This window comes from Ascidiella aspersa, chromosome 1 (assembly GCF_963924565.1).
Source record: "Ascidiella aspersa chromosome 1, kaAscAspe10.2, whole genome shotgun sequence".
In the NCBI taxonomy this organism is placed as follows: domain Eukaryota; kingdom Metazoa; phylum Chordata; class Ascidiacea; order Phlebobranchia; family Ascidiidae; genus Ascidiella; species Ascidiella aspersa.
The window spans coordinates 11,816,216-11,829,971 of record NC_139447.1 but is presented as its reverse complement, the minus strand read 5'-3'; the positions used below and the strand labels follow the sequence as shown (position 1 = coordinate 11,829,971).

At 36.4% G+C, this 13,756-nt stretch overlaps 1 protein-coding gene across 2 annotated transcripts; it reads left to right on the top strand.

The window, feature by feature from the left end:
- Window positions 1-902: 902 nt before the first annotated feature.
- Window positions 903-6,919, top strand: LOC146167527 (galactosylceramide sulfotransferase-like). 2 transcript variants are annotated; one of them, XM_083389107.1, is made up of 7 exons: window positions 903-974; window positions 1,779-1,863; window positions 2,010-2,114; window positions 2,560-2,736; window positions 4,194-4,305; window positions 4,453-4,567; window positions 5,078-6,919. In XM_083389107.1, exons 3-7 carry the CDS (start codon window positions 2,032-2,034, stop codon window positions 6,037-6,039), a joined length of 1,449 nt encoding a protein of 482 aa, XP_083245233.1. In that variant the 5' UTR covers window positions 903-974; window positions 1,779-1,863; window positions 2,010-2,031; the 3' UTR covers window positions 6,040-6,919. The 2 variants fall into 2 exon arrangements, with proteins under 2 accessions (XP_083245233.1, XP_083245232.1); XM_083389106.1 differs by lacking the exon at window positions 903-974 and adding an exon at window positions 1,057-1,538.
- The last annotated feature ends 6,837 nt before the right edge of the window (window positions 6,920-13,756 follow it).

Below are 13,756 nucleotides of genomic sequence, written 5' to 3'. Positions count from 1 at the left end.
CTTAATCTTCTTATGTATAGTATTGTTAAGTCAAATTATGGCATTATTTAAAACCTCAAACTCTAAAAGTCAGACTTTTTGTTCCTTTGGATGCACTAATTGCCGTAGACCTTTTTGCTTAAAACTGCAGTAATTTCTAATGGGACGGGGACTGTCGTCTTTACATTCTGTTATATTCACAAACTCGTTATTGCAGTGAAAAGCAAAAACGTATATATTTTTTTCCTATCAGGCCCAAATATTTTTTTTCAATTAGGCCTAATAACACATGCACATTCTCCAGACTTTACGTTATTAATTTTAAAATTTTAACAACGCAGCCTATATTAATAGCAGAATTTCGGGTGGAGACAGCAGTCGAGGCCAACACCAATTTAGCATTTTGCCATGAAAATCAATCAATTGTTCAAGACGAAAAAGGCAGTTTTAAATGCGAAAGTGGACCCCTAGCTTTCCATAGCGAAAGCGACTCTGGATTCACCGAAAAAGTCCACAAGTTTTAAAGAGACGATTCACTTGGTGTACCCTCTGCTATTGAAGTTGCTTTTAATGCTTTTGGCTAGTATTTCAATATAACAATATTGTGTATTTCGAAAGAGTAATTTAAAACTTTTATTGTATATTCTTGTAAGGATATTATTCGTTTGGTTGTGATTTATTTGGTGAGTTTTAGCGTGTGCTGTTTTTACTCAACATTGCTGCACTTCTTGGCATTCACACACGAAATAGACCGAAATAGCGAGTTTAAATCATTTTGTCCTGCCTTTGCACCGTTTTTTTGCAATGTCAATTGTAATGCATTTTAACGCAATTAAAGCCTTTTCGTGCTAACGACTAACAACTCCAGGACACCCCCGGGGCACGTTTGGCAGCGTTGTGATTCTCAAGTTTGTGGTTGGCAACAGGTCAGTATGTCGACTGCTATACGACCATAGCGTTTCCTCAAGGCTTAAAAGAGAACCTTTTCAAAAGAGGTTAGTATAAGCTGATCTAAAAGATTAATAAAAACTGACTGGACCGTTACAGGTTACAAAAGGAGGCTGTGTCCAGTCTATTAGTGGTGGTACATTTATAAATGTGTTACTTACTTCATGCAGAATGTTTTCAACAAGTCAAAAGTGCAATTCAATTTAGAGTTTTGAATGTCAGATAGGAAGCGTTTATTATCTTACGTCAACTAACGTGAAATGCATTTAATATACCGATTTGTTAAATTTTAGGGTATTTCAGGTTGTACTTGGGGCTTAATGAAATATTATTAAATCTTTTTGAGCTTGGTATATGTTAACAAAATCGCTAAATATATTATGTACAATAACCATCCACTACTGCTGCCAAAGTTATGTAATGTATCTGTCCACAGAGTGTAGATTAACGTATATCTAAATATAATTTGTAAACAGGAATTTAACGTATGCCATAGTGAAATGTCTTAAAACTGGCGTAGGACACCAACATAGTATAATAAAGTTCAGGCACTTTTGTTCACTGGTTTTATCTGAAAGTTTTAGTTTGCCGAAGAAAATTAGGAATCATAGGTAAGTTTTGACAGGGTAACTTTTAAGCCATTGTAAACTAAGCTTTTAAAATATAACAAAAAAATTAAATGCCGTTTAAGCACAAGCGACTCGGACTTATCAAGCAACTTTTTAGTGGCGATATACCAAACCAACTGCCTTTCGTTGGCCAGAAAAAAAAAATTAGATGCAACATTGGCCATTTTATCTATTTAGAACCTGTTTATATGCACTATATATTATAACAAGTACAATATACAGGCTCTGATGTAACTCGAACCTCTCCAGACCTTACTTGAATCAGGGTTAAGAACTGTGATATTTTAATCAAAATCAACTGGCACAGGTGGGTAATGGTGAGTGCAAACTCGTACGTCTGGAATAAAAATATCTGCATTAGTTTAGTTTCGATACTGAATCATCCCTAATTAGTTCACTAGAAACAAGCAACATTCACTATTTAGTACCAAACTTTCTTTTTCTTTTAAATAGCTTGTTTTGCGTTTGTTTCGACATGATAATTGCTGGCCGGATATACAAGAATCTGATAAAAACCTGCATCGCAATCCTTTTCCTCTTGAGCCTTTATACATTTTGGTAAGTATACTGTCTTTTCAATTGTTCTTGCTGTACACCCCAATTTATCTTGATGTTTTTACATTTTGAATTTACATACGTTGCCTGAAGAATTTGCCCCATATAAAGATGGCACGGAATTTTGTTTATACAACCTTAGTTAAATTCAACCCCCCGATTAATCATGCAATCGTGGCGTTACCTGTACTAGCGTTTTGGCCACTTAACGCAATTAGGAGTGTGTAGCACTGAAATACACTGCATTAGTGAACAAGACAAAATTTGATGCTACAAACATGGTATAAATAACTTAGCTATTACCAAGATATGCTATAGTGTAAATTTTTTTGGGATTTCTTCTCTTTTGGATTCGACTTATATGTAGTAATATTTGTAATAGAACCTAACCTTAGCAGCAGTACAACATATTAAGTTTACTATTTCACTTGTTTGTTTGTGTTTTTAGGCACGGCTCTACTTTGATTCGAATTTCTAAAGAGCGCCATGTCGCTACATCCGCGAAAAATTCAGTTGCAATTGCGCTCGGGGCAGAGACAAGCGAGAAACAAACAACAACTGCATTGCAGTTAGAAACCGGTGTTACAAGGAGTTTGCCAGTTACCAGCACTCGCGCCCTCATTAGGTAAGAGCAAAATTGCGCCTTCTAAATCAGCGCTTTTCAACCGGTGTGGGTGCACCAAAATATGCATGTGGTGCACTAGTACGAAAAGGTATGCAAGGGTGCATCACAAACTTTTAAAGAACCATTAATATGTGATATTGAATGCTATTTTATGACATGCAATTATACTCGCAAGCAGCCTGCAGCCGGAATCGAACTCTAACCGACAGTGTGTAAAACTTTTGCAGCGCCGCTCTGTTTAAATGACATGAGTGATATTAATATGGATAATGATTTTTCATATCGCTTTTTACCACAGTTTACCTTTTAAGTAAACAAGGTGCATGAATTCGTCACAACTATTTTAAGGGTTCACCAAACCAAAAAAAGGTTGAAGAGCACTGTTCTAAATTACGCCAAACCAAAGGCACTTTTGATTTCGAGACTTTTGTGACTGTTGCTTGGTGATAAGTGACCTCAATCAAAAACGGATCGCTACGGGAAACTTGACAAAGCTTTATGCATGTCAATCATTAAAATGAGTGCAAGTTACACAATGCCTACTAACTTACATAAAAACAAAGGCGATGGATGAATCAAATACTGAAATTGTATGACTAGCAACATTATGTTTTGGAAATGTATGTTTGTTGAACGGAGGGCACAACTTGATATGCCACGAAAAACAAACATCCTTAAAATCAACGCCGCATGCGTTGTAACCTTGCCTTCGGGCGTAGTTAACAGTACACGCGACGTAAACTGAGAGCGAGTAGCTCTGAAAGAACCAATGACAATCGACGAAATTGACAATAGTAAAATATAGGTGACAATAGTAAATAATAAAAAACTACTAACGAATTCGAACATTCTTTCGTCATTTAAGCAACGACTAATGATGACACAATATCCTAATTATATAATGTGCTTAACGGTAAGTCGTGTTATCTGAAACACGGCGAGCAACAATGTGATTTTATTTTTGAGCTAGAGGCTAACCTAAAAAGAAAGTTGCCTAGTATTCTTTTCATTTAACAAACCTTTTAACGTATGATATAGTCATTAATATGGTATAAACTATCTGAGCGATTTTTAATGGCACAGCGTATAGTTAAATGAAGCACAAAACTTAATTAATGTAAAATAACGAAGGCATAATGGTAAAGTAAAGCAATTTTTAAATGTTTGAAATTATATTCTTTAAATGTTTCTTGCGAATTTAAAAGCGAAATCTAAAACTTAATGTCTGTATACATGGTATTTAAATCAGGCCCGTTGAGGCCCGTTGAGGCCCGGACGGCATTACATTACATTATATGCCGGCTTTTATAGATATGTTTAAAGCGTTTGCGAGATTTTGTTAGGCGTCATGGCTAGGGGCTACTGACACTGGTGTATTAACATATTTTTTTGATGCAGCTATAAGCTTCGTAAACTTATAGAAAATGCGACAACACATACAACCATATTTTTTGCAGGCAAAAGGCAACAGAAAAGACACATGGAATATCCCGTACTCAAACAAACTGCACTGCACGAAACAACGTTTTCTTTTTGAAAACTCACAAGACCGCCGGTACATCTGTCCAGGTATACAATCCAAAGCAGCAAAGCAGCATAATTTATTTTGAAATGCGGTAACATATAAAAACGCTCTATAACAAACTTAAAGTTTCAGTATTGTAACCTTTTAGAGTATGTTACTATAAAATGATCGATGTGTCTTTATTTCTGCAGAACATTTTATTTCGCTACGGCCTCAAACATAATCTCATTTTTGCGATGCCGGTCAACCAACACGACTTCAACTACCCCTACATCTTTAATAGGAAAAGCGTCTACCGAACCCCAAGTATATGCATATGCACGACATATTTTTGATAGTGTATACAGTATACGGAATTATTTTTTTATTTTTGTGACGCACACGGATTTTTATATTATTTAAAACAAAAAAGTCGACTATTTTAGATTTATTTTCTTTTTTCGTTTTCGTTTTTCTTAAAATATAGAATATGCAAAGTTTTCTACAGAATGACTTGCCGATACCGACAGTATGTCTAAAATGTTTGTCACCTTTTGATAAGTTTGATTATTTGACGAGTTGACTTAACCTCCGTTTCCTATTAAATAAATTTTTGATTTTTTTTGTTGCAATTTTAAATGTAATATGGATTTACAGGCACTTCATATAGTTTTTTGGCGTTTAAGTTATCTGCGATCTTTGAGAGTCGAACGTTCTTAACAATACTTCTCCTAACCAATTCGTCAGTGACTAATAGTCTGTTATACTCTTATTCGCATACAGGTTGGAACACATTTTTCTTTATACATTACAGTGCCTCCTGATTTCTCTATTTAGGTTGGAACAAGTTCAACATCATGGCGCAACACATTCGAGTCAACTACAACGAGGTGAGGGCTGTGATGCCGCCAGACACTTTCTTCTTCTCCATCATTCGCGAGCCGGGATCGCATTTCGAGTCGTGCTACGAATTCTTTCGAGACGTGTCCGGGCCATTCCGCCGCGTTCCTGCCAAAACTACGCCCGAATACTGGCTCAGTCACGCACATCTTCTCTTCAACAAAACCGGCCGATACTGGGGACTGGCCAAGAACCTAAACACCTTCGATTTCGGATACGACAATCTGAACGAGACCGCCGCCTACCTGCAAAACACCATGGCCGAAATTTCGCGCAGATATGACTTGGTTTTAATTGCGGACCATTACGACGAGTCCATGGTTTTACTGGGCGACGCCCTCTGCTGGCCCATTCAAGATCTCGCCTGTCTGACCTTGAACGCGCGCAGCCAAGGTCAGGTGGACGACGTGAGGCGAGATAAAATTAAAATGTTAGCTCGAAAATGGAACAAGGCTGACGCGGCGCTGTTTGATCATTTTAATAAAACTCTTTGGAGGAAAATCGAAGCCTACGGACGGGAACGAATGAGTAAGAGTATCGCAGAGCTGCAAAAGGCGCGCGAGAACCTGATTGAAACTTGCGTTGAAGGCGGAACGCAAGTTCCAATGGAAGAAGTAAAAGACAAAAAGATGCTAAATATGTTGTTCGTGCCTAAACACGTCACAGTTTCGGCTTACAACTTAAAAATGCAACCAGGAAAAGAGACATTTTGTCGGCACCTTGTTCTGCCCGAAATTCCATTTAGCAAGAAAATATTTGCCAAGCAACGCCAAACAGTTATTTCAAACGCCCCAAGGCGGCTGTCCAAAGTCCAAGTCGGAAAACCTTTACCGCGTTTAGTTAAAAAGCCAACATTGGCTCCAACAAATGTCACCAATTCAACACAATTAAACGTGTAGCCCATATCATAAAAAATCAAGCGATGGTATTGCTATTTTTATGTAAACAAAACTGAGCTATATATTTGAACAGATGTTCTGTCAGCAGATACGAACTTACATTAACATTTAAGATTAAAATGTTACGCAAAATAAAATAAAAGACTACGCGACAGTGGAAGAAACAGCGTTCTTATGTTTAACTGGAAACCTTAAACATGGAGTGTATCATGATATCAACGACCAAAGGATTATATTAAAACTTCGTACTATAGGTAAAGTTGACAAAATGATATATGAAATCCGCTTGTCAGAATTAAATTTTAGATTGACGTATTTTTTCAGTTAGAGCCTTAAGTTTGCTATTCATTGTTCATTCTTTTTTTTTTCTTAATTTTTTTTATTTTATTGTGGAGAAGAATTTGCCAGCTTATGGAACCGTATACAATCAATAGTTAACAGCATAAAGGCGACAAGCGCCTTAGTTGTTTTACAAGTTTTCCGATGACGGTAAAATGCGTGAAATTTTCTTAATAATATCACCCCTAGCGACTGATAAAATGGTTCATTAACGCATGAAGGATTGTTTACTACTTCAACTCTTTACTTTTAGCTCACATTTTGCATTGTCCCATTATTTATTTTTATATCATTATTATGAAGCACACCTTAGCAAGGATACTACGGCATATGATTATTTAAAAAAAGCTTTACGTGAAAAACAGTGTGCTATTGATTTCAATGTTTAGCCTGGACGCACCTTCGCCAATGTATGCGTATAGTTAAAACATATTTTTGCGTTTTTCAGAGTGCTCTTCAAATGTAAAACATATGATCCAAAATGCCCCTCATATTACCTTGCTAAGTTTTGCGCGATGCATTTTTATTTAAACTCATCAGTACCGCATTTAACCTGGACAAAGTCGGGTATTTCCTATAGCGAATATAATTTAACAAATGTTTAAAAATACAGTCATATTAGGAACACTAAACACGGATCTGTTCATTATCTTCAGTAGAAAGAGAGTGGCCCAAATAATAGATAAAATATTCATTATTTTATTAGCAAACGTTTCGGCAATTTCTTTTGCCATCATCAGTGCAGTAAGTGAGGCTAAGATAAAAACGAGTCACTATAGACGCTAGGACGTTTTAGAACGTTATATAAACAGAAAAAGGAAGTCGCAAAGTAACGGAGATAAGAACTGCAACTACCACTCTCTTTCTACTGAACAGTCATATTACAAGTTGGCTTAAGAAGTGTCCTCTACTTGGTCGAACTTGTGCGCAGATGTGAACTAAAATTTGGTTCTAATAAATTGTTTCGCGGCTAAACAATTGCGCTAGGCGCGAAACATTTCGGCAAATTTCAAGTTTTATTTTTCTCCCATGGAAAATAGAAAAGTAAATAACGTTACCGGATTTGGGAAAGGATCAGCCTTGAACCACAAGTGGTTATACAAAGAGACCGGGCCTTTCTATTTTAGCAATATATGAGTTTGAATTGGCGAAGAAAAAAAGTTGCGAGGAATAATCATATAAACACAATTACAACTTTTGCTAGGAAATAATTAAATAAAACACAGTTACGCACATAGCAATAAATAATAGTACAATATTATTTAAAAATACATCAGTATAAAAGAGGCGTTGTGAAATTACCGAAATAAACATGCGTTGAATATTGCCCCACGGCGACCACTCGACAGTAATTGAATAATTAGTCACATGCAACGCGGTTGCAATCAAACGGATAATTGAGATACAACAAAGGAAAAACAACGGCAAACACCCTGCGGGGCAAAAACAACGGACCACGTGGTGTCAGGTAAAATAAAAAAAAACAACAACAACAACTGGATGCTGGTTTAGCAATTTACATATGACGTTCAGTATAGTTGTCCAGGTATGCAAGTTTCAATTCACGTTTAAAATCAAACATACTTTAGGTTGCAATGGCATGCGGTATACTTTCCTATACTTGTACACATTTGTATCTTAAAGATTGTTGGCCACGTGTTGTGGAGATGCGAGGGACATAGTAGTTTAGCTTAAGGGCTTTTCGCGCACCATATTTGTGGATTTCTGTCGGACTAGTGAAAAAGTCTTTAAAGATCCTAGGTAACTTTTTACTTTTAAATTGGTGCATAAATTTTGCCAGTTCCATTTCATGCATTTCATGTATTCTTAGAATGCTTGTTTGCCTGTATAATTTATTCGTTGAACACTGGTAAGTGCTATTATGGTTATTCTTTTTATGATTCTGTTTTGCAGCACGACTATCTGCTGTAAATTTGTCTTATTTGCAAAACCCCATGAAATCAAGCCATAAAGTAGGTGTGGTTGAACTAATGTATATAGTAGACATTTCTAAGTATGTCTGAATTTACAGGCTTTAATTTGGCTAGTGTTCCTGCTAGTTTGACGAGACACTTTTTCATCGAGGATAACACCAAGATATTTAATAGATTTAGTTTTTTCAAGGTCAGGCATGGCCTCGTGTCTCTGGGTCTACCTCTGGTAGCTAGTGCCATGTGTCATCATCTTGACAAATAAACCCTAACAAACTACTTTTTTAACGATAAAACATTTTAAGGGTGTCGGTTAGCCATTTCTTCTAACTATACGTGTTACGGCAATCTGACATTTAGATATAGTAAGGAAACAAAATCATCGTTTTGTGTGCCATATCGTACAATGAACTTTATAGTATATTAGCAATTATTTGGATTTAGTTAATGAGAACTTTTGTATGTTTACCAAAGAAACGTTGCTCTTACCGGTCGCTGTAGAACTAATATTGTTCTTAAAACTTTGCAAAAGTACAAAAACAAACAAGCTTATCGAGCTCAGTTCAACGTAAAATGGTAATTATTAACTTGTTCGCAATTAGCTGAATATATACGTTGTGCCCCATATAAATAGATGTTAAAGTTACTCAAAAATCAGTTCCGATTTGCACCCTTTAAACAATTATCCAAATATTTTTAGAATTTTAACCGAGATTTAAACCAACAGTTGTGTGCCACTATAGAAAGTGATATTATTTTAAGGCTGGTTGATCGTCCAGTGTTTTCCATTATTTATCGTTCATTCTGGTTTATTTAGTGCGTTCACAAACACACCTTAACTGTTGAAGCAAAACGATCGTCTATTGTAATTGTAAATTAATATTTGTGATCAAAGGATCATTCTTGGAAGTTTTCTGATAAAAATTCAATTAGATCACAAATCTTTCGACAACAATATATTGCACATTCTATTCTTTCCTTGGCCTTTTCCCGATCAAATTCTGTAGAACAAAATATTATGTGATAAAAATAAAACCGTTTAGGATTTAGAACAAAAGTTTATACTTGAAGATAAAAATATTGTGTTTACACAAAGCTACTTAAAGACGTACGATAGTAAAAAAAATCTCTTGCGTAAATGTAATCATTGTAAATATAATAAGTTGATAGCGGGAAGCCGATCGCGCGAAAAAAGAATGTATAATTTGCAAAACGTGACTTGGGAATCTATTGGAGGCCGTTGGCTCTAAAACTCAATTCATGTTGGCTGGAATCGCATTTTAGGAAGAGTTACATAAAACTATCGAGAGGAACGATAAATAATATCGTTTGTTTAGGTTTAGGAGGTAACAATTGTTATTTAATTTGTGCAGTTTTATAAGCTCCTTGCTGATCACATTGGATCCGCACCCGATGAGTGTTAGACAAACGACTTATTTTACAGCTTAACCCTAACAAATAATTTAAATATGCTGTTCATCGATAAATTGTTTCTAAATAATTCCACTCACGTCTGTGAAAAAATACTTTCGGTATTAGTTTGAAATTAACAAAATTGTGGCTTGAGTTTAGACCACCCATGGTCTAATGAAAATTTGTGCATATGGATAAAATTAGACACAATATGGGGGATGAGGCGTTTTCTTCAGTATCTTGTCAGGTTTCGTGACCCTATAACGCAAAATCTGAAATAATAAAACTTTTGTTTTGCACTGTGTCACCTTTTTTTTCTGGATCCTGCTCTGTCGGTTTCACTGTACTTTGGGTAGTGATTACATTTTCATCGCGCTGTGGAGGTATTTCGATGACATGCTTGCAAGACGGGCAAGTGGTCTTGTACCCAACGGCGACATGATGGTCAAAGTCATCGCCCTGATATGTTCTGTTGTCGTATGCTGTTATAACTGCACTTGTTTGGCCTTTGCTTCCTATAGAAAAAAACATTTATAACACTGAAAGAAAAATATCTTTTACTTGGATTGAAATATATGACCTATAGCAGGGGTCGGCAACCTACCGCCCGCGGTCCGGATCCGGCCCGCGGTCCGGATCCGGCCCGCCGAAGTAATTCATCCGGCCCGCCGTCTCTTTGACAAATTAGACACAGGTCTATTTTAAATACTTTTTGACTATTTTAACTGCGTAACTGCGAAAAATTTTCGCGAAATGTTCATTACACCTCCGGGTTGTTTACGTTTTGATGCTGCCTTTTCAGCTATAGATCAGCAATTCTTTACTGTTGCGCCGTGGTAGGCTGCCAAGTGCGTAGCGCAAAATAGGAAAAATTATTAAAGAATATTGGATATACATTTTTAAACATTTTTTTTTTACTTTCGGCATTGTAATAAAAACATAAATTGAGAAGAAATACCGGTATACCAAAAAAAAAATTGCGCTTGCTTCGCTCGCCAGGTGCGTCTTTACTTTAAACAGTTAACAAACACTGAGCTAGATTAACTTTAAATGTTATCGCGTTCCCTCAAAGTAGTTTTATTACACTTTTCATTCGCTTTGCGTCAACAATTTACAGCCTCTGCAAATAAAATTAATCACGTTTTTAAGTGCAAAAAATATTCCAGGCCCGCCTGATTCACAGTTGTTCTAAAATAACACAATTCTTAGTTATCATTTTGTGCGGCCCGCAGAGACCTTTTTAAGTTTGGTTTGGCCCGCGATTGGAAAAAGGTTGCCGACCCCTGACCTATAGTCTATTTCCACTTTAGTATACATTTAGTATAGGCTACATTTAGTATACGTTATTCAGCAGTAGAACTCCTAAAAAAGAGTCTTTTTATGGCCATAACTTAAGTATCACGACCCAGTTAAGGTTTTGGATACTTTGCGGCTTAAATATAAGCGCTAAAAGTAGTCCATGGAGTTTCGAATACCTGTCGTATTTTTTCGGCGCAGTTGAACCGAATGCAATTATATAGACTAGATAGTTTGTGTGCGTACCGATGAAAGTAGAACAATTTTCTCTTTGAAACAAACAGATTTCTAACCGGAACGGACTTTTTAGAGATAACGACACCAAGTTACGTTGTAAAGGAATGTGTAAAACCAATAACCGTACACTATACATAGGAAACCTGAGATTATTACTACAAAAATGCAGCTGCAACTGTACTCAAATATGCAACTGAAGATCAGTTTATGTACATTTAGAAAATGGAGGTTGTTTAAAAGGATTGGCGTTCCGGACCGTTTCGATTTACATTTGCCATTGGTTTTGTGGTGGTGTGTATATCGATGTTGTGTTTTAGCAGCTATCGAATAGTTTGCAATAGAATATATATAATAGCCTGTTAATCCCAACGGTAGCTTATTAATTAATAAACATATTTAGCAACCTTGATTATGATGAATTTTTTGAAGGTCCATCTTTCTTTGGAAACTGTTGTCAGCGACCACTTTAGTGCCTGCGCTGCCTTTTTCGACCTTGTTACCTTGATCTTGGTCAGTATTTAGGGCGCCTTCTTGTGAAATATGTTTAGTATAACCAGGAACAACTCCATTGTAGCACACTATGTAACTGGGAATTTGTGCCCGCATTGATAGCTCCATTTTTCTATGTCAAGCTTGTTAACCACTTATACCTAACTTCGATAAAAAGCAGATAAGCGCAAATAATCGGCAATTTTAGGATTTTTCTTCTCCTTATTCCCCATACATCTGTTATATTTTGATCTATTGACTGCCACCTATACTCTGAAACGCAGAAGTGTATCAAAGAAAATAAACAGCATGCTGCTCTTAACGTCGCAAATTCCATCTTGTTATCAGCTTTGGCGTTAATGATCAATTTTTTAGCAATGACGCTAAACGACTGGCATGTACAACGATGAAGAAGTTTAATCTCTTAAAGAAAATTACGTAGTGGTGTATTAGGTAAACTCGTTTTTATTATAGGCTAAGTGTTTTGCATTACCTCCCAAATGCTTTCAATAGATAGGAGGACTTAATATTACACATAGAAACGTGTCATCGCCAGAATAGGATCATTCGTTGTCAACACGCAGTTTTCGACGATGGTTGCGACTATATATACAAATTAAACCCTGGGAAAATTCAGATTTTGTTTTACATCTTCAAACCTTCTAGGCCCCGTTTTTAATTGTATCTCAAACTTTTCGAAAGAAGATATGTTGTAAATGAAGATATGTTTATTTTATACCTTGGTTGACATTTCTATAATTAATACTTTGAAATTTCTTCGTAAAACACTGCCATGGCCCGCAAGTCGAATTTTACATCGAAGTAATGTAATCGTTTAAGGAAGTCTCTCCAACACCTTTGCCTTTTTTTTCTTAATTGGAATTTGAATCAAAGGATCATTTTTTGGATTGTGCTCAGGCAACAGTGCTTTCTTTATAATTGGGTGAGTAAGTTTCAATTCCAAGCAAAGTATAAGCATAACAAACAAAATGCCAAACTAGCATCAGCTTCCTCATCATGGCCGACACGGCGAAGGACCCAAAGAAACCTTTAAATCAGGACTTTAGGCATTTTGGCCCAAAAAGCTTTTGTTATTGTCCGATAAACAAAATAAGGCCTTTCATACTTGACAATTCAGTTTACTATTTATTCCAATGTTTGTTAATATTGGTATATGACGAACGCCCAACGTATGCGTTGCCACAACTTGGAAACAAATGACTTTTTTTCCTAAATATGCCCCACTTTTTTCAACCAGGGCACCCAGTACGACTTCGACCGAAAAACCAAAGTCCTGAGTCCTAAGTCCGACCAGTGCCAAATTTGCCGAATCCTGACGCAATTTTATAGCCTGTTACCCTCCCATGTCACAAACAAATTGGGGTTGGTGCACAACGATCGACTAGTAGGGGTGTCATTTCACTCACCCTTTAAAATATGTGTTTGGAAAATAATCCATCGTATGCGATTACAAATTTACGATTTACAGTGTGCGGTTTTATCGGTTCCAAACATCCTACGGTGCTTTGCCTTCTCGGATACTCTTGCGATTTTACGTATAGTCCTACTCGAGACCCGGCTCCCGAAACCGATTCAGTTAATACAAACAGATTGTTTCGAGTCCCAAATTTCGAGTACCAACTCCGACTCTAACTCCGACTCCTCGGCCTTGGTTACAACAGTATTGTAAGAAATGAACCAGATCACTTTGTACTTTTCTTGTCCTGTGTATCTATATAATTTACACCAAATCCTGCGTCATTGTTTAATACTTTTCTATGTTATTTGATCTCGTATGGTTACCAATTAATATGCGCTGACCTGACGAATTCAAGAATTAAAGCATTGTAAATAGATTTATAGGATGTTGCATTTAAACATGTTTTCGACGCTTTATCAAGTGAAATACCTAGGTAAACGCAATGTGCAAATGTGCAAAAAACTGCTTTTAGACATTTCCAGGGTAAAAATACAAAAGCACCGAAAACATAATTTAACAAAAACACAAAAAT